We start from the raw sequence: 23188 nt of genomic DNA on the forward strand, positions 1-23188 counted from the left end.
AAAACCCCCGGATGTTTTTACCACACATCATCCATGAGTTTCATCTCATGAATTTGGATACTTCAGTCCTAGATTGTTTTCTAACATGACTGATATCAAACTACCAGCTGGAAATTATAGCCAGTGAAAGCTGGAGAAAACATGAAGTGGAATCGAGCTACAAAATACAAGAAAAGACTTTCTTTTTACTTCAGCATGTGTATATAGAAGTTGTTTTTGAACATCAAAAATAGCCTACAGAGTGAGCCTAGGGTTGTCGAATTGTAGAGAGAGAATGATTGACTGTTGTGCACTATCAAAGAGAATCAGTGGCTTCTTTCCTTTACCTACACCAAGAACGTAGAAAAGCTTTTAATCTAACAATGTTTTAATACTACAAAGATCAGAGCACATTATTGACAATATGTAGTGTGAATTTGCCATGTGGTATAATGTGAACTACAGAAGGAATGTGAGAGCTGTATTTACTGCCTTTTATAAAGTAAGTACTAATAGTGCCTTAGTGAAAAAAACAACTGTTGTTTTATTCAAATGCTTCATTACCAAAATATGTATTTTTTTAAATAAAATGTCAATAAATAAAGATAATGTTTTATTAATTTCCAGTCAGTGCTGTTCTGATCTTGTGTAAATTAACATTTTGCCTGAAGTTGGCCGTGATAATGGGGACATTCTGGAGAATACACCTTGCAGTGTGCTATATGGGCATGGCTAACTTTGAAAAGAGTTGTGGCCATCAAGGTGACACCACAGTGCCTCAGGGGAAGTCATGGCAAAAACTGTTACAGGTTTAATGTGTAGGTAAATATGTATTTTACATCTGAATACAAATGTGATATGTCAGGGAAAAAATCCCAAAGACTTCCCCTTTGTTTGCTTTAGGCCTGGTCCATATGGACATGTTCCCATTTCACTTCTTGTTTACTTAGAGACTCTGTCCCCGTAACTCGCAGTGCATAAATATTTCACTACAAGGAGAATAGATGAGCCAAAAAAGTGCATGGGCCTGAAGCCAGAGAGAGGGGGAAAGGATGCAAATAGAAAACAGACAAATGACAGAAACAACAGCGCGGTCCACATAGTGCGAGCACTGGAGCGGAGCTGAGAGAATGTCACTCAGGTCACAGGGATTTGACGGATGAGCTTTGTTACTGGCTTCATGTGACCTCGCCTTTCAACCCCTCTCAGCCTCAATGACACAAACAAACAAACACACGTGCACACGCACACACACACACACACACACACACTCAGGGTAAAGCACCTGGGGGACATATATGTGTATACCCAGGAAGGTAGCACAAACACACACACCTCTAACCACATTCCCACTCAGTCACAACATGCAGTCCAAATCGCGTGACATGCAAGGCAATGACAGCCTTTCCACATCGTCAGCTGAGGGACAAGCAAAAATTCCTGACCCATACCTGCCCTCCTCACTGTAGCCCTGTGGGCATGAACCTCAATAGAAAGGGTAACACCACTTGTCTAAACTACTATAGACTTGGCACGCTATACTCACATGCCAGATTTTAGAAACATATCCACACGCACGCACGCACGCACGCACGCACGCACGCACGCACGCACACACACACACACACACTCTCTCTCTCCCTATTGACCACTTGCTCTCTTATCTTTGCCAAAAACTGTGCATTAAACCCCAGTGACCCCAAACAGATCTCTAGCTTTCACTCGCCCATAAATACTGAACACACCATGAAACATATGACCCATCAACACTTCAACCAGGTTGAGGCATCATTCATCACATCTGCAGAGTATACCGGCCGTTGTGCCTTTTGTGCTGCTCCGGTAAAAGACTTGAAATGGAAGAGAAGTGGACAGCTGAAGAAAAATGAATGATAGACGAATGGATGCATGGATGGATGGCTCCTTAGAGAGATGGATTGGTGGATAAAGAGAGTAATGAATGTTAAAAATCTATCCTCTCCTCTCTCAGTTAAGCAGGGTCACTAAAATCTCATGTGGACTTGTGATGTGCCCATGGGCTACCATGTGTATGTAATCAGGCAGCGATAAAAATACAAACACAAGATTACCACAGCTGCAATGAAACACAGTATTTTAAGTCTTTAAATTAATTAGCACATTTCACCTTAGCAGGACCAGTGCAGTCCAAGCATTGTCCTGTGAGCCTAATTAATCACGACTTTGGTGAGCAGCCAACAGAGTGGGAGGACAGCCCCCTTCTGTCTTAAAACCTCCACAACATTGCTCTAGAGTGAACCCACATCCAGGGTTAACACAATTACCAGCATGTCCTCCCAACCATACATCCAGCATCACACCACAGGCACTGTAATTGGTGTGCCTAGAATTGCAGGGAAAAATTAGAAAAAGCAGTAGAGGGAAAGAGGTGATTAATTTGCTGGAGGAGGAGGTCGATGGCGATGTAAATCACTGCATGTCAGCGCAATTTAATTTCCCTGATTCCTTCGGCCTTGTCTGCTATGCCAGCCTTGCTTGCTGATTGGTTAGCGTCAGGTCATAGCTGAAGAGGTCATGTTGTGAAGGGCACCACACATAGCTTAATTACAGTATAGGACCATTTACAGGACCCAAAGACCCCATCTTCCCCCCCATGCTTGCTTGCATATTCCCCATTATACAGGAGATAAGAGATCAGGAGGACAGGTGAGATAACATCTAAAGCAAAATCAGCTAAGTCTTGATGAACTGTCCTCATACGGTACATCACCTGATAACTGATAATAAAAGCTGATAACTACTGGCCAATGGCCATTACTCTTCTAAATAGTTGCTTGTTTCTGATCCTTTGGAAACTTAGGAAGATTGAAATGATGTGTTTGTAGTCCATCATATGTGTATGAATAAACATTTACAACATCTTCACTGTTAAAACTAGCCTTGAGATCTATTAATTTCCTATTAGACAACCTGACCATGCTCCCTTTTGTTATTTGTCACTTTAGGTTTAGCTATTTTTAGTGGAAATAAAAGTTTCTCGCAAAAAAAGAAGTCACTTTAGTGTATATATAAATCTAATTCCTACAAATTTGGTGCTTTACCATTATACCGTTCTAGCATTACTCGGCTCGACTCGACTCGACTCAACTTGGTTTGGTACCAGGCACTATGTTTTCCATTACTTCATAGTACCTACTCAACGTGGGCGGGGTCGTCATAGCACGGCTGCACAAAACTGCTGTGACTTCGTTTTATACACGACACAAACACATACACAATGGAGGACATCGAGGCGATGGTGTACTTACTGCTCGGTCTGTGGTTTTGTCACAAACAAAGCAAGAGAAGAGAAACAAATCGCTGTAACGCTGTTGCCGGTATTTAAAAATGCCGGGTTTGATTCTTGTGTCGGACGGCTAATGACTCTTCCAGTGACGGCACTCTGACCAATCAGTGGCCAGCAGACTGTTGACGTCACATTTAGTATCGGCTCGGCTCACTTGGAACCTCAGCAGAGCAGGTACTAAAAAAGTACCAGGTTCAAGGTACTATCCCTAGTGGAAAAGCAAAAAAAACAGTAGAGTCGAGCCGAGCCTAGTAGTGCTAGAACTGTATAATGGAAAAGCCCCAATTGATTCACTGGGGCCTCAAACCTACATCCTGCTTTTTAAGATCTTAACTGGAATATTGAATGACTAAACCATTCGGTATGTGAAATAAATATTAATATGAAATATAACTATAATTGCTACTTTGAATAGGAAAGAACAAAAATAGTTATGGAATTGAAGATTTAATCCGGCTGCTCATGATAATAACGTAGCATTTAGTACAAGACTGAAGCATAGCAAAAGCTTTGATGTGTGCATTTTTAAAATCACTATCAGTATAAAACACACCATTGAAAAACCTGAATGTGTTACCATCAAAACAATTCGCGGGGTTCAAACTTCAAACCTCACCTGCTTTATTGACTTTCCAGATAATGCCCTCAAGGAGACTTTGTTTGCATTAAACAACATCAAAATGCCGACCACAATCTATAATCCAATCCCCACCCTTTACACTCTGTTTTATTAGCTGGTTCAGCGGTGCAGACAACAGAGGTGCTGCTCCTCTTTGTTGCTCAATAAGACCCATTCAGCAAGGTTTAGCCACAAGGGTCAAGCATACAAAGCAAGCTATTCCTGGGGAGCAATTAGCTCTCAGCCAAACCAATGTGAGGTCATATCTCCACCAACCCCTATGACATTTCCTGTTCACAGCTGAGCTACTACTACTGCCTATCAGTTGTCTCCACAGGACTTATTTGTGAATGTAAGCTTAAGTAATGATTCATTCCACCTTAGCTGAGACACAAAGGGTGAATAAAAATAAATAAAGTATGTTGTTCATTTTTTATCATTGTTTTGTATCTTCACCTTTACTCAGATAAAGACAAATTATTTTGGGAACTCTCTTTTCATACCCAGGTAGCTCGCAGGCTATTTGACTGCATGCTTTTGATCTCAAGTTTTGCATGTGTTGAAATACCTCTGAAGCAAATCCTAAAATAGGCTACTTTTCATAGAACAATATATTAATATGCATTTTTATTCATAATATATACAGAGCTACCACAATGCTGTATATTCACAACTTATACAATACAAATTTTTCTGAAAGTGCCCCCAAGGCGGTTTTATGAAACAAGCGAAGATCTCTACCCCAAGGAAAAAAAGGAATAGGATGTGTAGAAGCTGGTGACCCAAATTAAGAAGAGGACAGGTGAAATGCAGGACATGGCTCAGTGAACTGAAAGATAAAAGGTTATAGCAAAAAAAAAAAAAAGATAGTTATTGTAAGTATATTTATATTGTAAGTTTATAGTACTTACGATTAAAAAAAAATCTACTTTTATGTTAAATAAAAATAAACTTTTCTTCCATAGAAGACAATCTGGAGGGGACCTCTCTTTCTACAAACTGCATCAGCATGAAAACAGGCTGATTTGCATCATAGTCACAAAGCAGAGTCTGAGTAAGGGCATACATACACATACACATGTGCACGTGCACTCCTACTCACACATATGCACATTCATGCCTGTGCATGTACGCATTGCTTAGATGCTCTCTCTCTCTCTCTCTCTCTCTCTCGAATGCACGCACGCACGCACACACACACAAATAGTACACAAACTCAGGCATGCCAGGAGTCCTAATGACCTGCACCCTGTGTTTGCGAGGGTGTACAAGTGTGTTTTGAATTAGGAAGAGAAGAGGCAGAAGATGAACTAACGATGGCTGCTAATAATTACAGATCTGTAGTGTGGAGGAGTTAATGAGGAGCCAAAGCCTCCCATGATGCCCCAGTAATAATAAATGAGGAGTGAGAGAGAGGAGGGAGGGAGAGAGAGGGGATGGGAGCTGTCAGTTTGAGAGGCCGCAATGCCCTTTGGTTTCTCTGCACTCTGGGCATGTCAACGAGAGAGGAGCCTTCCCAGAGGAGACTTGTCTCCACACTAATGAAGATGTGACAGACCTCCAGTCCGTGACTTGCAGAGTATAGGGGAGACAATGAAGGAGGATGAGGAAGAAGAAGGAGAAGAAAGACAGCTTATATAAAATGAAAGGCAGTGAAAAGGTTTCTAAAAACTTCAAAAAGAATGAGACAATGTCATATAGAAGCAAAACTGATTAGATTGATAGGTGATAGTTTTAGGACATTTTGGTTGCTGTTTTTTTTTTTTTTTTTTAAATGAGAAGACACAGTCCTAGTACTCACCAGGGAGCTAGTATAGCTGGGGTCAGAGGTGTCATCCTGCAGGTAGCGTGACAAGCCGAAATCAGACACTTTACACACCAAGTTGCTATTGACCAGAATGTTGCGTGCAGCCAGGTCACGGTGCACATAGTTCATCTCTGAGAGATATTTCATCCCGGCTGAGATCCCACGCATCATTCCAACCAGCTGGATCACTGTGAACTGACCATCATTTTGCTAGAGGACAGAGAGGACAACAAATGAAAAAGGGTATTTAGTAGGGATGCACCGAAATGAAAATTCTTGGCCGAAACCGAAAACCGAAAATGAGGAAACCAAGGCCGAAAACCGAAAACCGAAACACCGAAAGAAATTATCATGCCAATTATTAGTACCATTGCATTTATGGCTATGACTGTGTACTAACCTCACTAAAATGAAGGCATTGCAATTCAAAGAATAAATCAATTACAAAAGTATGAAAATATTTATTTAGCAATGACATTACAACAATGCACAATATAAAATTAATTTAAGTTAAAAATAACACTTAGTGTTACACTTGGTGGAGGGTTGCGATCGGTATTGGTCTAATAAGCAGCAACACAGAGCTATAAGCACGCTTTACTCTCACACGCGCTGCATTTATAGTCACACATACACACACACCTTCTACTGTGCTGTGCGCTTCTCCGTCTCTAAGCGGGTTCTCCGCATCCATCGCGGCCCGGATCATTTCTCGTGCACGCTGCTTTAATCCCACATCCAGGTAATGATCTTTATAACGCCGATCAAGTACAGTCGCGATGAAGTGCAGAGTATCCAAATAGATCTCAGTGAAACGTGTGCTCACAGACTCTAAGTCTGCAATTAAAGGAATAACGTCTGCTACAGATGCATCAGAGGAGCTGATCTCTTTAGTTAGCTGTTTCGGCCGTGTTGTTTCGGTGATAAAAGTATTTCAGAAGATTTTCGGTGATCAAATTTTCGGTGCATCCCTAGTATTTAGATATTATCTTTGGCATGATTAATATAAATGAGCATAGCTAGAGGATAGAGAGATTTCAGCAAATGCTAATATTACTGCTTTTAATGATAATGAACTAATTATGTTGGTTCTTCACTGAATCATAGATACAATGTTGACTAAAAATCTAAGGCGTGAATGTTGTTATTTTAAATACGTACCATTTAAATGTGATTCTCTATTGAATAATGTCAAAGAAACACAGATTACATGCTTGTGATATTTTCTGTTACTTGATATTTTCAGAAATTCAGTTAGCATCACAGCTGCCCAGTGGGACTCTTCTACAAAATTAGAAAAGCCTTGTTGTATATCATTATTAGCACAGCCGGAGGGTATGCACATACATTGTATGAGGACAAGATGTGTTGTCACACCTACCATGTACTCCAGTGACAAACAGCTTTATCTACAGCTTTGCTCATCTATTTGAGCTTGGAGCTTCATTTTTTCAAAGCAAGTAATTACTTTCATTTATTTTGTTTTTTTTCCCCCTCGTTTCCCTTGTTCCTTTTGTTGTTTACACTTTGCCATTATGAAATATCTTGAGCTATAATCTCGCCTTTCAAATCCTCTTAATGTCCAGAGGAAGCGTGTACTTGTATTAGATAGGCAAAATGGATTCCTGAAGCCAATCTTGCTCATTGTGTGGTGTTAGAGCATTGTTCCATTTGGGCGTGCAGGCATTCCCTTCTTTAACATCCATGCATGGTGCCCCTACCCCTGTGTGAATGCTCTGAAGAGCAAGCTTTGAACCCCTGAAACACAGTAACAAATAAGAGGGGTAAGGGAGATCGATGGAAACACTAGTCGGATGTGGCGGTTAGCAAAGCCAACTTCAAAGAGCCCCTTTAAACCCACCCTAGATCAAAGTGGAAGAGAACACCAATCCATGAGATTGAAGGAGGAAAAAAGCGAGTTGAATATTGATTAAGCTGCATGTCCGCTCAATCCTCGATATAAAAGAAAGAGTGAGGAGTCCATTAATAGCTCCAGGCATTAATAGAGAAATTAAAGGCTGGTAGGGTTAGCTAGTGTGGAAATGTTTTAAATTAAAATGATTGAAATCATGTTCATTGTCATGAACAATATACTCTATTGGCAATGGAAAGGTTTAGAAGGCTGAATCCAATTTGCATAAGCATAAATGTTTTTTCTGGGATTGTTTAACAATTCCTCTCCAATTTGCTCCTCAATTTAATAATGCAAACTATTCAGCTCCTGAACGTGAGTCTTATATACTGTAGGTCTAATGTCATAGTCAGATCACCCTATAAACAGTGACTGTTTGCAGCTTGATATGATATACTGCGTATGTGTTCAAAAATCGCTTACCCTGAGGAATGAGTCGAGGGCACCATTCTCCATAAACTCTGTGACAATCATGACTGGTCGGCTCTTTGTGACAACTCCCTCCAGACGGATTATGTTTGGGTGGTCAAACTGGCCCATGATTGACGCCTCAGACAGGAAATCTCGCCTCTGCTTGTCCACGTAGCCTGCCTTCAGGGTCTTGATGGCCACATAGATCTCCCTCTTACCAGGCAGCTTCAAACGGCCCTTGTACACTTCGCCAAATTCACCTAGTGGGAAAAACAGAGAAGCACATAGAGGTAATTCAGTTAGAAACAGGAACTGATCAAAAAGTGATCAGACAAAAGCCTGAGTTGATCATATAAAAACCCACTTGCTTATCAATATTGTTTTCATCTAATGTCCCTTGCGATATATATTACCCAAAGAGCTATTATAGATCTTAATTTAGTCTGTATCAAGCATGCTGAGTGTTGCCCAGTATTCCACTAGCATTGCTGCCTCAACATATTCTTAACAGTATGGCTCTTCTGACTCACAGTAGTCATCTATCCTAAAAGCCTGCCAAGTAGCTTCATATTCCCCAATCAAAAAATAAAAGGCAAACACTATCTGGTAAATATCTGGAACTTGTTTGATTAATTATCGCCACCTTGCTGTCCTGCAGAGACACCACACAGTGAAATCGACAAAAACAGATATCTTTAATTAGTTAGTCCCCCTGCATCCTTACCCCTATCCTATCTCTGTCGCTTCCTCACACCTAGCTTGCTGAGTAGGCTATAGGAGCTTTTGTAGGCCCAGTCTCATTACCAGGGGTATTTTAGTGTCTGTATGAACCAACATATACTGTATGTTATCAGCATACCCTCCATGCTGTAAAAAAGGTGCATCCTGTCCCAAAAGGACATGTTGTAGACACGTTGACCTGGGCTGAAGCTATTTAAGCCGCCAATGTTTCTTAGAATATACATAAAAGCAATCAGAAATTAGTAAAAAGTTTATCAATTTTAACAAACAAACGTTTCTGAAACAAAGACAGCAAACAAAACTGTATCAATCTGTTTTAAATGTAAAGTAAATGAAAAGGTAGAGCATGTCAGAGAGCAACACTAATAGGATCCAAAAACAGAGAAGCACAGGGAATAGGCCGCAAGGCTTGAGTTATTTCTAATGCCATTAGGTCCCAGGGTAGCTGGCCTATATGCTGCTAGTGCACTTGACATGGGCCCTTGACATGTTCCCGTCTGATGTGGCTGTCAAAGGGCTGGGCTTTGTGACCTTGAACCGATTCAGACATTAACCTTTTTACACGCAAGGGATGTAAACATACAACATACAGAAATAAATTAAAATATGGCCATGTACATTCACCTTACATACTTAAACACACACTTGCACAACTGCGCAATATCCATTAACTGTACCTGCACCGATGACCTCCTCGATCTTGACAGTGGAGACGTCAATCTCCTTGGCGAATTCGCGGACGGCTTCATTGGGGTCTTCGTAGGTAAAGGGGTCAATGTAGATCTTCATCCCCGGGGAGCCTGAGAAGTGGGTCGGGCAGCCCAGTGGGGAGGGGCAGTTAGACATGTCGGCTCTCAAAGAGAGTTCTAGAACAACCAAAGTGCCCAATGAGCTTTTTAGAAGAAGAAACTTGTTGTTTTTTTCTTTTGGCTAATGTCTTTGTATTAATTGGTTGATGAATGCCATTACCCTTCAAGACATAGCTTAAATCATAATGTGACACAGCATTACTTACAAATCAGTTCACACTTTTAACAGTGGTAAATGATTATAACTCCATTTGCTTTATGGTCCTCCTCAGAGACAGAAAAAAGCGCTTCAGTATGTAAATGAACATTAATGCATGTTGTCACATATTAAATAGTATAGGCAGACGATTATAGAAACAGCTATAGTTCACAGTATTGTGGACAACAAAATAGTGTTTTTCGATGATTCAGTGTTTGGAAGGATGAAGCAGACCAGAATATAAAAGAAAAAAACAGTGAGAAAGAAAGATGAATGGATAGAAGGAGGGATAAGGGTATAGAAAGAGTAAATGTAGACAGATTTTTTCTACCCTTTTATCCCTTACCCTAGCAGTCTCTGCTCTTTGATAGTGGTAGAACCAATTTCCGCACAGCCTTTCCCTATAGGAGCTCATAAAGAGATAAAACCACTGCGCTATCAACTAGCCCTTTATGCCATTCTGCGATAGGTGAGCTCAGTTCACAGACGTCTGCAAGCGGTGGGACAGATTTTCTGTGTTTACAGACTGGGTGGGGGGGACTGCTGAAAAACACTTGTAAACATATTCAATACACGCTGACACAAGATGGACATTACTGCAAGCAAGCAGACGTCAAATAATAATTTCTGCAGTGACACCCAAGGGCAGCCTGCTTTCTCAGAGCTGTTTAGTCAAAACCTTGGCAGCCATGATTGGAATAAACCCATCTCCATCAAGTCAATTTGTGCCTGCTCATTTGCATAAAACATAGAAAGATGGTCAGGTCTCAAGAGACAAGAGGATTTAAGGTCTGGTTCTGGATGGATCAAGGTGCCTCACTTTACTCTAGACTAGAAGCTGATCCTAGTTATTGCACTAATTGCCTTGAACCCTGTCTGTGTGAATGTAATTGCTCATTAGAGATTCCATACAGATTGGATTCAAGTTAATCCATCAGAGGGTTTACATCTTTGCAATCCATAAAGACGTTTTATTTACAAGTGTCGCCAAGCTGCTCACTCAGCAGCACCACTAGGTGGGACTCAAAATATCAGCAGGGAACATATATAACAACAAACATATGAGAGCCCACTCAAAATCGCAAGCACGCATTCCCTCGTACACACATGTGAACCCATTACTTTCTAATCCACAGTCCAGAGCCCACTTTCATGTATAATTTAAAATGCAAACAGTTTATCTCTCTTCCTCCCTCTGGTACAGCCCTGGTTAACTGGACTCATCTTTTTATGGCCAGCAGATAAAAAATAGATTCCTGCTTTAATATTTCATAGGTCCTTCATCTGAGTGTATGAAGCAAATGTAGCCAACCGTCAGTTCTATTTTTACCCAACATAAAAAACAACAACCCTGTCAAGAGAGAATGTATGGCTGCTGCAAATACTCATGGGCATACAGTATAACACACAATATAAATCCCTACCTTTTTCAACTAGCTGGCCACATATTACTGTATACCTAAATGGTAAAAAATGGACAGACTCATTAATTTGTTGAAATAGGATTATAAATCTGAACAAAATCACTATTCAATAACACAATTGCTGGAACAGTTAAGAGTATTTAGTTGACCAGCATTATAAATTACAGTTTACTACACTGCACTTAGCCATGTTATTTTCACCAATGTCAAGCATTTACCCTGCTATTAGTTTGCCCTGCTCATTTACTGAATGGCCTTAATGTATCCACAAATCAACTGTACTGCAGTAATGCTTGCATTAATCTATTACTGGCAATGGGTACAATCAAATTACTGCTCCTACTACACAGAATTTACATATTGCCTGAATATAAAGGGCAATGTTACAGTAAAACTGACGCTATATAAATACTCATCTTTTTAAGGTAAAGGAACTCTTTCATGCGCTAGTCTATAACCAATCCAACAAAACGTCCTGTAATTCCTTTTGCCTAACAATATTTGTAATTTAGCCATTTCCGTATATAACAATTATATGTTTTATGTGATTATCCACTTGGAGAAATTTACATAAACAATTACAGGACACCGTACGCCTATAGTGAATACATTCCCATTTCATGTCAGTCCGAGATGCACACTAATCTACTATGTGGCACTCTGAATATAATGAGTTGAGTTTACTTCCTAAACACAAACTAATTATCCATTGTTTGATGTCAGAAAATCATTTGTCAGACACACAATGTGGCTTATTTGTATGGAAATCATAAATGGGATCTAAAAATCATATGGGATTAAAAGTCACATTTTGAATAGATAATGAAACCTTAGTTGTGGTTTATCATGCATGTGGTGTCCTCTGCAAATCTTCCCATTGTGAAAGATAATGCTGATCAGTAAAATAGAGTATGGCATGTATTGTTTAGAATGACAAACAAAAACATCACAACAATCTACAGATGCTTGCCACTTTTGTATAGTTTAGTTTACACACACTAAATGCACATATATGAATGCAGCAAGCACTGACAGAAAAATAAGAGATAACTCAAGTATAAACACATTTGGCATCTAACCACAACAATAGCTATTAAATGGGTTTTCTAATCCCATTTTCATTCAGTGTGAGCACCAGATGCTGAAGCACAAACAACAGCTGAAGCTACAGAAGCAACAAACACAGTTCCAACATTGGTGATTTAAGGATGTGTTGGTATTCATATGCAGAGAAGCATTAGGGAGTACACTAAACATGCAGAGTTTAGAAATGTCTAGTCTCCTAATGCTGATGAGTTGCTGGTGTGTGGAAAAAAGTATAAGGGAATGGATGCACTGAAAATATATGTGGTGTGTGTAAAATACAGGGATGAATGCTGGTGATATTGATGATGTGCTGATATGACCAATGAAACCAAACAACAATTAAAAAAAATCCCCATGGCTGTGAGGGAGGGTACTTTTTCAGGCCTCACAAGCAGTACTTAATTAATCTGTAGGAATGATGAGTGTGTTCATGTGTGTCCCAGTCTGCTTGTCATGAAGTCCCAACCAGTGTTTTGTATAATGGTAAAGGTCTGATTTTCATAACCATGACCATTGAGCCACACTACTGAATTTACAGTATGAACAGCACCCCTCTTGATGCCTGTCACATTAGGTGGGTTGGAAATGAGGAGACATCACCTGATGTGTGAGGCAACAGCTGGAACAGTAGGCAGCCGGTTGAAAGCTGGCACATTTTTGGAGTTTTACCCAAAACAATTGGCTGAGTGGCGCTGTTTTATTGTTGCGTTGAATACTGTAATTACAAAACTGTCAGTCAAATCTTGAGAGAATGGGAGAAAACAATGCATTGTGGGGTGGGGGATTACTTCATGAGTGTTTGGCGTTATGAAGGTTGAAGGAATAAACCTATGAATAGGATCCCTTATCAGCGTTTTATTTCCTCTCCACTTGAAATTGCTCATTTGATGATCAGGGCTGCAAGCGTCTCTCATCTTTTGTTTATTTTCCCCACTTATGTTAATTGCATTTGGTTTTCCCAGAGATAGCCTGTGACAAAACTGACTCTTCTGCCCACAGCAGTTTTAATGAGTGCCGGCTGCCACTGCTGTTGCTTTGACACAAAGTGTTGAAACGCTTTGCTGTGTCAGGCTCAACAAAACTCAATCCCCCCGAGTGGGCCCCTTTTCAGACTGCTAGGTCGGCAGTACATGGGGCTTTCATTTGTGGTACAAAACCCTTACACACCCTTTCTTGTGTATTCGTGTGTATGTCTATCTGTCAGAGGTTATACACGTGTCCCTCCAGGCACCTTCCCCTCATCAGTCAGTGCCAGGGGAGTGCTTAAAACATGACTCAATCATGGCTATTGTACAGCCCTGAGAGATGTCAGTCAGTGTCACTGAGCATAGAAAGGAAAATGTCATTTACATCAACAGACATCTTCAACTTAAGGTAATTTATCCTTGACCTTATCTCCTTTTCACTTCTATATTCTGAGAAACTACATCATTAACATACATGTCCAACATCATACATGACAGCAGAAGAAGACATGCACAAAGGAGAGATGGAAGTTCTACAGTTGTGAGTGAAAATGTAGAGTACTTCATAAACATTTCTGATGTGATAGTCACCATGTGGCCAAAATCTTTAGTCTTGGGGTATGCTGCTAATTAAGAGTAAAAACAAACCACTACTTTGCTAGTAAATGGCTCATAGTAGTAGGATAGACTTACCTCTTCCTGTGCTGTAATGTTGCAGCTTGTCGCTGTACACTGCCTCCTTGGTGTATGCCCTTTTCCTAAGGGATCAATGAATATTGAGAGAAGAGAGAGAGAGATGACTGGATGAAAGGTAGGGTAAACGAGGCCTTATTACTGTTCATGTTTCTCTGTAAGACCTGAAAATGATGTGGCTGAAATTGAATCAGTTGCAGAGGGTTAGCAGTGGTAAATGAAGTTTATGAAAATGAGCTGATTTTTAATTAGACCTTGATAGGATCTCTCTGCTTTTCATCTGTCTCCTCTGCCTCAGCATCAAAAGAGCCTGGCCCATTTGATGAACACTTACTCAAAGTTGCACACAGCACTGCAGAAAATTCGACTTTCATATATCTAAAGAGTAGTAAGATAGGAAAGTGACAAACTGATGCAAAATTAAATTGGCTTGACTTAAGTAAGTTAACAGGCCAAAGTCGAAGCTGTTGAATTCTCTATGTAGAGTATGTCAGCTTTCCTTTCCTTCAAATCGATTGCTAATACTCTGTGGGCCTGATTTACTAAGATCCCAAATAGTGGGTACTAAATTGCGTGCATAGTGCAATAGATTGCGCGTCTCGTTTGCGTGCGTTTTACGGGTGATCTACTAAGAATAACTGCGTAAATTAAAACAGGTGGAACAGGGTAGAGACAGCAGTATTTAAATGAGGGTCTTGCGTGTCTGAATGGAGAGTTTGGACGAGCAGAAAGCTGCAAGTGCAAAATGAAATGTGATCAGGTTCTAGTGGAAGAAGTTAACAAATATATTGAGTTATAACAAAAACAAATATTACCAGAAAAACCGACATATGGGAGAGTATTTGTGACGAAGTCAATGCTGTCAAAAGTCAAATATTCCACTCCAAAATTATTAACACAGGTGGAAAAACTCCGTCCTGTGCGTATTCTGTCATTGTGCCACCGTCTCCTCCTCACCACAGTAACAGAAGTCATCTGTGCGCAGTGCGCAGCCGGTTGATACCTGCCTTTCAAAGGTATTATTTATAGACGCAGTTAGCGTCAGAAATAATACCTTCAGGTTTGGTAAATCACAATGCGCGTGCTAAATAACATATTTGCATTGTCTCCTCCCTGTATTTTGCACAGTGGGGTTGAAACGCCCCATATTACATATTCATTATGGCAAACGTATCTTGCACAGTTGAAAGACGCAAACCTCAGTGTGCTGCGTTAGTAGATCAGCTTGCACATTTTTTGCGGGTGATGTCAAGTTTGCACACGTTTTTACACAAGCAAACCTTTAGTAAATCAGGCCCAATGTGTATGGATGTATAAGAAGCGCACACATGATATAATTCATAAACAGGCAGTGTTGCAATGTCAAAGAATATCAGAGTATTATTAAGAATAATTTTAAAACACATCTTTGTTGAGTTTTATGTTGGTATAAGCACAAAGCACATAGCAAAGTAATCATGTATGGTCAGACTCAGAATAAGAAACTGTACTGTACATCAATGAAGCAGATTTGTCTTCATGCAGTGTTGTCATCTGTCTTTCAACATCTACTAGCAAATGGGGGAGCATGCAGGGCTACTGTATTGGGCAAAATTATATTGTATAGGTATTCATGTAAATGTGTCTACCCCAAGCATTTGCTGAAGTTCTCAAGAAAGCATTAACTTGTGTAAGGGAAGCTCTGCCATTACAACAGCAAAGGTTGGCTGAATATTTTTATTTTAAAGTGAAACAATTAGGAGCCTGGCAAGAAGCTAATCTATGTGTATTTGTCAGGGACAAGGCAATGAACTCACTAATTTCATAGCAAGTTTTTGAATGTATTGCAAGAGACAGAGGAAAGAAAATGTGGTTACCTGCTGCACACAATGGAGATAGCAACAAGGGAAACAATGAAGACCACTCCTGCTGCCGCTGACCCCGCAATCAGAGGAAGCTGCTCCCTCAGCTCTGACTTGAAGTCATCTGAGTCACGCAAAGAGGAAGGAAGACAGACAGGAAGACAGTTATTGAGAACAACTTATGTAAAGCTTAAGGAGCACAACTGTGTTTATTTGGAGGTGAGGAATGTGTGTGCGTGTGATGGTTAACCGATGGATAAAGAAAACATATAGATCTCTCTGCTGAGAGGTGCTGACTGAAATCAAGTGAGCTTTAGCTACTGACTGACAGCTTGTGTTTGATAAACTGGCAGAGAGACAGAGAGAACATAGAGAGAGAACCATAAGAATGATGGTGAGAAAGAGCAAGGGGGGGCCTCTCCGCCATCTCTGTTGCCATTCCTGTCAGAAAAGAACGGACAAGAAACAGCACCTTGGAATGCTGTTTCTCAGGTGTTGAAAAGAATGTCATCTACTGCCAATCACACATACAGCCCAAATATGTCTTATGTACACAAGAGGTGTAACAGGATGTGTATTTGTCCTGAACCTTCACGGTACAGACATGGCGGTCCAGTGCATGCAGCTGTATGAAGAATACGCTTGGTGATCTAAACAATTACTGTCAAAATAGTTCAATAATCCACGAAGACTGATTTACGGAACAATAATTCTGGAGTACAAGTTCCACATGAAATGTTTTGGCAACACACCACTAAGCTTCAGTGCAATGCTCATGGATGTATGCCAGACGGCTTAGCCAAGGTATCCTGGTTACCCTGAAGTGTCGCTGTCATTAGAATCACAAGAGAGACCCATAACTGAGTGTAACACTATTATTAAAATATGCTCCATTATCTTCGTAGTAAAATGATACCGTGTCTCCCCTTCCCCCTCACCTCTCTGTGAAGGTCGGCTTTTAACTCCACCTTTGAGTAAAACTGTTCAAAACAACCATCTGACATGGTTAGACAGCATGTTGTGAGAACCAGTTCTGAGATTGTAAATATAGTTCATGTATGAAAATAAAAGTAGTGGTTTGGTCCCCCTGACTGGCCCTATTTTCTTTTTTAACCTTTATTTAAACAGGAATTCCCTTGAGTTTTAAATCTCTTTTCTGAGATCTCATCAAGACAGCACACCAGTTATAGTTTAAGTAGAAATAAAACACAACAGATAGGGAACACATAAATCAAACACACAAGGAGGAGCCTAAATCCAGCTCAAATAAGGCTGTTGCAATTCTCAGTTACATGGACTTTAAACATGGCTTTACATTTTTCCATATATTAATATGACATCATTAGATTATTAGTAGCATCAGTGTCCAAGCAGCATGTTACTGTTGTAGCTGATGGAGGTGGAGCTAGTTTCAACTACTTTATACACCGTTAGACCATAAATCAGCATAAAACAGCTGTCAGCAGGTGTCCTGACTCCTTGCAAGAAACAGAAAGTTTTTTGTTTTTTTTCCCTTTTTCACTGCGACACAACTAAACTGTTTCAGAAATAGTTTCCACTGCAGCACAACTAAGGTGTTTCATTAATCCTTTAGGCCAATGGGCCATTGTTGGATTTTTATATTTTGCAAAATACAAGACCAAAATGATATTTTCTCCCTTTTTTTCTCTTTCTGCTGTACTGATATCGTACCGAACTGTGACCCTAAAACCGAGGTACATATACACAGCATATACACAGGCAGATGGGTGGTAGTTCAGAGGACAGCCTAAATGCCCGTCTAAAAATGCTACACAGCAGAATCCTCGTTATCTTTTTGTGTGCCTGTATTCCTGCGACTTTGGCACCAGCAAACACTGTAGTTAAAGCAATGCACGATTTAGCATGCTGCAGGCAAATCAGCAGCTTCTAAATCCAATCCCCCGTGTAGAATGGGCCTATTGGATTAAAATGATAACAGGAGAACTAATGCATCTTCGGAGCAGTGTGAGAGCTGGGATATATGAGGAAACTCAATGTGACATCAATTGCTCACTCTTTTAACTTGCACATTTATCACGAATGTTTCAACCAAACAGTGTGAATGATTCTCCAGCTACTCAAGCTTCAAGGCAGTCTTCACTTTTGATGCATATTATGTGTGAGAGGTCCAGATGAATCTCCCCTTCACCCATATGAGAATAGTGATTTTCCCTGACAGACAGAAATCACACAGCTACCTCTTCCAGTGGTAAATAGGCTCCTATTACAATCAGTTAGTTCTCAAAGCCTTAGTCTATTAGAAAACGTGAGAACTGTGACATCAGTCACCTTACTGATGAACCAATCACCTATTTTTCATCACACCTGTCAATCAAGTCTACACTACGTGGGTACACCCGTTTGTGTGTGCAGAGGTGGCAAAAGGACACCGTGTGGAGGTGTATGAAAACGTGCTGAAGGGAAGACAAAAGGGATTATAGATTTTGAGAAGAGACGTGGAGGGAGAGCGGTGGTTGGGTGGTGACGTGGTGTCTTCCTGAGAGTGGATGGGCTTGACGGGGGGGAGGAAGCCGGTAGAGGGGCATGAGGTGGAGCCGTGGGTGTGATTGTCGGCAGCTCTCTAGTGTCTGCTGTTAATTGCCTTGACAAATGTTGTGCCGTGGCTGCGAGCCAGTGAATGAACTGTAAACGGTGTTTGTGTGCGTGAGTGTGAAGCATGTGCACGTATGTGCGTATCAATGCGTATATGTTTGAGGGACAGATCATTTGCAACCGTAAGGGAGAACAAAGGGGCCATGAACGTGCCACTACATCGGCTCCGCACAGGTAAATAGCCGCAATGATCACTTTCATCATCATTATTATCCCTCCTATCTTCCCATCTCTCAAAATCATCACATTCCCATGTATCGTTATCATCTTCATTAACATAATACAATGTGGAAATGTCAGTCCGGTCTCTGATGTTATGTACTATGGCCACAAGAGCATAGCTGCCTGGTAGTCCAGCAAAGACCAATGAAGCAGGTTTTTGGCAAATCTCATGAATGTTACACATTTCTAGTCAAACGTTTCATCCATCCAGATTGAATCATGCTATTTTAATAGTAGCACTGATTTGATTGCCTGGTAAGGCTGTGAAGAAGTACCACAGTTATTCAACGCCACCTCCACCAACCCTGCACACACACCTCCTTGCACTTTCACTAATAAACATCCACAACCTTGCCAGTGTAGCAGGTGTTGCAGCCTCTCTTTAGCCCCCTTCCCTCTCCAACAATTCAGCCCCTCCTGCAATGGCAAAAAATTAATCTCATCAACCACTAATCACAGCTATGCATTCTGGGATGGCTCTTCAGCAACAGAAGGGCCGGGTGAAAAACCAATTAGCTAAGCATTTTGGATCAAGCACAGTTAGTTGCACAAACAAAAGACACTCAGCGTTCTACATATTCAAAGCACCCACACACACTCAAACCTGACCGTGGAGGAAATTAATTTAGCAGTAGAAATAGAAGTGCAATCAAACATTACGGTTCCCCTCTATCTCACCTACTAATAATAATGCAGCAACACATACAAAGTGAAACAAGAGTGTTGGAAATAGTTGTATGCGTTGTATTACATAGGTGTATGCGTGTATAAGAGAGAAAGCGAGACCGAGAAGGATAGAAAGCGACAGAGAGAGAGAGAGCTTTTTCTCCTGGCTCGGCAATCCTTACCATCTGTGAGGGTTTGGAAGCACATCTTACTGCTGTATTTGCCAAAACCAGCCACAGTCCTTGCCCGCACCTGTACAACATACACTGTACCCGGCCGGAGGCCCTCCACACGTGCAGTGTTAGTCTGGCTCCGCAGGATGGTGGAATTAATCTCTGCATGGTCCTGAAAGGAGCAACGAACACAAGGAGGTAGGTTAAGGATGACAAAACACCACACAGAGAAGATGTTGGCAGCAAAGTGGTAAACCACACATTTAAGAAAACTATGGTGCAAGAAGATACAGTGCTGGACAGAGTCCGACAGTAAGACAACAAACAAACTTATTAAGTATCACATAACCAGGAAACATTATGGGGAAAGAATTTGGAGGAAATCAGTTAAGGTTGTATGTTTTAGTTGTTTTAAACCAGAGCCACAGGAAATGTAGTGTACTACACTGACAGAGCCCTGATGAAAACAGAAGATAGTAGAGAAGAGCAGATAAACAGCAGAGACAGAACATTGCAGTTGAGGAAAGTTTTTATTTTTATTTTTTAAATCCAATCAGGCTTTGGACAGTTTGAAACTCCAATAGAACACTGCATCAAGCCCATTACACCCCAAAACACCCAGTATGTCCCATTTATACAGTAGAATACATACACACGCATTGCATATCTGTCTTCAGAAGTGCGTTATGAGGCTGTTTAATTTCTGTGATACATTTTTCACATTACACCTTTTTGTTCTGTTATCTTAAGTTTGTTTGTTGTAGGCTGCTTTTAAATATGACAGCAGGCCAATTCCACCCACAGAAAGTATTTTATTTTTTTCATTAAAAAAAAAAATCTTTTGTTTATTTGCTGTTTGTTGTAATGTTCTTTTTTCAGTATTTGCCCTTTTTTTCGTGCATTTTTTTTAGATTATAGAGAAGCAGGTTTGAAAATGTGTTTAGATCTATCAAAGGTTTTATGTGGACATACTTTATGAATATATGGATTTTCTTGTGCATGTATAGATGTATACATATAACTATTCATTATGTAAATGTATGGTTTGGACCATGGGAACTGCCCTCCATATCCTGCAGCTCTGTCTTTCTCTCTCCAGGCTCAAGAGAACCAGTCAGGCAGTCTGCTGCAGTGTAGTTTGGGGCTCACTGGAGGTATCTGCTATGAGGGATCAGTAATTACTTAGGCTTGTCACCTTCCCATAACCCAGAGTGAATATGACAGCCAGAAAATAAGACTGCACCTACACTACACCCACTGCTGCAGGCTGCTGATAGCTAGATGCAGACATACTGTAGAGAGGGAGGAGGCAGTTGAAAGTGAAGGGACGAAAATTCCCTGTGTCCGTAAAACAGTGTAAACAGAGGCAGGCTGGGTTTTTTTGTGTTTTTTTTTTAAAAAGCTTGGTAAACACACTATTGTTTAATACTGAGCGACATCTTACAGACTGCTTTGAGAAAATATGAATAAAAAATCAGAGTTAACAGCAGTGTGGAGTGGCAAGGAAAAAGCAAGGGAGGGCGGGAGAAGGAGGAGGAGGAGGAGGATGTAAGATGATGGCAGGAAGCGATAAGAATCTCGAGGCAGAAGCAACCCACATCGAAATCATTATCCAATCTGATTGGTGTAATTGAATCATTCCGGTTGCTCCGTCATTGAGCAGACGAGGTAAACATAGCTATGAAATCTGCTCCCCCACATAATGATGTGTGCAATCACATTAGCTCTTATTGGACACTCTGGGCCTGATGAAGACAAATGTTTGGGCTTGAGATGGGAAAGCATTGCACCAACAGGCTTTCATTCTATCTCTGAGAGGAAAGAGATGTTTATAAATGGAATACTGGATGTAACTGGCTTAGTAAGTTTAATCATTTCACAGACCTTTTGTCCATTAGATCACACAATCTGTCATCTCTCCGATGTGCTGCATACAAATACTTAAACACTAAACACTAAATACTTAAACTTAACATGAAAGCAGCAGCTGAGCATTTGAAAGGGCTTGTAAATACAAAAAAAATGCATCAATCCCCGGGAGGGACTGGAAACGTAGTCACCTATTCATCTGCTATAGGACATGGTTGAGAGCACATGGACCACTTGGGGTCAGGATTTGCCTGCTTCTGCTATCAGTCATTCTACATTTCTCAGAACCACACCCCCATCTGTTGAGTTTGCGTGGAGGACAGGTGAGCAGACAGATGGCAAACCGCCAATGGGGGAGCATCCCTTGAGGGAGCACCAGCTTGGAATGGCCCTTTCATGCTGCCAGTCAAATGGGGATTATGCGACACACACACACATACACAACCACATCTGCCACTTAAAAGCGAGCTGATATTTGACACTACAGCAGGTTAGGGGATAGCCAATAAAAGGCCATGCCAGGAGGGACTTCCAGCCATGAGAGGTCCCCTCCTGCTGCCAGTCAAATGGGGATTAGGAGGACCACACCTTAACTTGCTAAATAAAGACAGAGTTGCAGGTGGGAAGGCAGATGGCAGAGCAGCCAATCAAAAGCATTGCCAGGGGTGATAGACAGGAAGCACTGCAGGGAGTTTGGTCTCTGCAACATCCACTAAATTGAGAAAAACTCAGCAAGACAGGTCTCCCTGATAAATATGAATGATTGGTGATTGTCTGTAGATGCTTTCTATGTTCTGAGTGAAGATGAATCACACTTGTAAATTTTTTAAATTTTTCTCTAGTGTGGAGGCCAAATCGATATTTACTGTACCTCCTCTGAAAAGATGAGCTAGTTATGTAAAATTACCTACCCCATCTGCTTGGCAACTTGGACTTGGTCTTATTCGGAAATAATTTCTTGGACCTATAATGGCTATGCTGGATTTACTACATTAATATTGCATCTGGTGCAATCCCTACAGCTGGATGTCCAATAGTTGTGTTTCTCTACAACATTTTACAACTTTCAAATCATTTTCGGTAATTACCAATCTCCTATCAATTTCCATTTCCTCGCTACTGAACTGAGGAGAACTTGCTTTGAATTTCCTCTCTGCCACTTTTGTCATTTTTTCTAAGAATTCTTGGGTGGATTTTTTTCAATCAGGACCCATTACTGTTTTGGATCTGTAAAGGCCACCAATGCATTATATGCGATATTAGACTATAAAAATAAACTTGACTTCCCCTTCACTTCACTTGAAGTGTGTGTGTGTGTGTGTGTGTGTGTGCGTGTGTGCGTGTGCCTGTGTTTGTGTGTCTGTTTTTTTCCAAAATGCCAACCACCAAAAACGGACAGCATGGCCACTTGGCACAAAGACAACCATGGTGGGATACCATGTGTCCTCAGGCTCACACGCACACACACACACACACACACACACACACACACACACACACACACACACACACATACACATACACACACACACACACACACACACCAAGGGGGTGGGGGATGGAGTGTATAAGAGAGAACATTATGTTTGTAAAATGGGAATGAAAGAAGCAAATCTCTCCTATTAATGTTCATAATTTTAATGTATTGCCTAAGGTGAAAAAGAAACGAAAAAGAGGGGAACATGGGATAAAACTAGATTAGTTTTATTACTAAATGCAAATAATTAACATTAAATCATGAATTCTAATCTCAAAACGAAATGGTAATTATTTTGTATGGGAATACAATGGTGATAACATTTTATATAAAAGA

At 40.7% G+C, this 23188-nt stretch overlaps 1 protein-coding gene across 1 annotated transcript in view; it reads right to left on the bottom strand.

Moving 5' to 3' along the window:
* Nucleotides 1–23188, bottom strand: part of LOC133990176 (ephrin type-B receptor 1-B) — a 166763-nt gene that overhangs the window by 14865 nt on the left and 128710 nt on the right. The window contains exons 7-12 of the mRNA XM_062428350.1: nt 19516–19678; nt 15827–15935; nt 13971–14035; nt 9472–9660; nt 8066–8313; nt 5725–5940 (exon numbers count right to left, since the gene is read on the bottom strand). Of these exons, the coding sequence (XP_062284334.1) occupies nt 5725–5940; nt 8066–8313; nt 9472–9660; nt 13971–14035; nt 15827–15935; nt 19516–19678 (990 nt within the window). The remainder of the gene's footprint in view (nt 1–5724; nt 5941–8065; nt 8314–9471; nt 9661–13970; nt 14036–15826; nt 15936–19515; nt 19679–23188) is intronic.

The sequence above is a fragment of the Scomber scombrus genome, chromosome 11, assembly GCF_963691925.1.
Source record: "Scomber scombrus chromosome 11, fScoSco1.1, whole genome shotgun sequence".
In the NCBI taxonomy this organism is placed as follows: domain Eukaryota; kingdom Metazoa; phylum Chordata; class Actinopteri; order Scombriformes; family Scombridae; genus Scomber; species Scomber scombrus.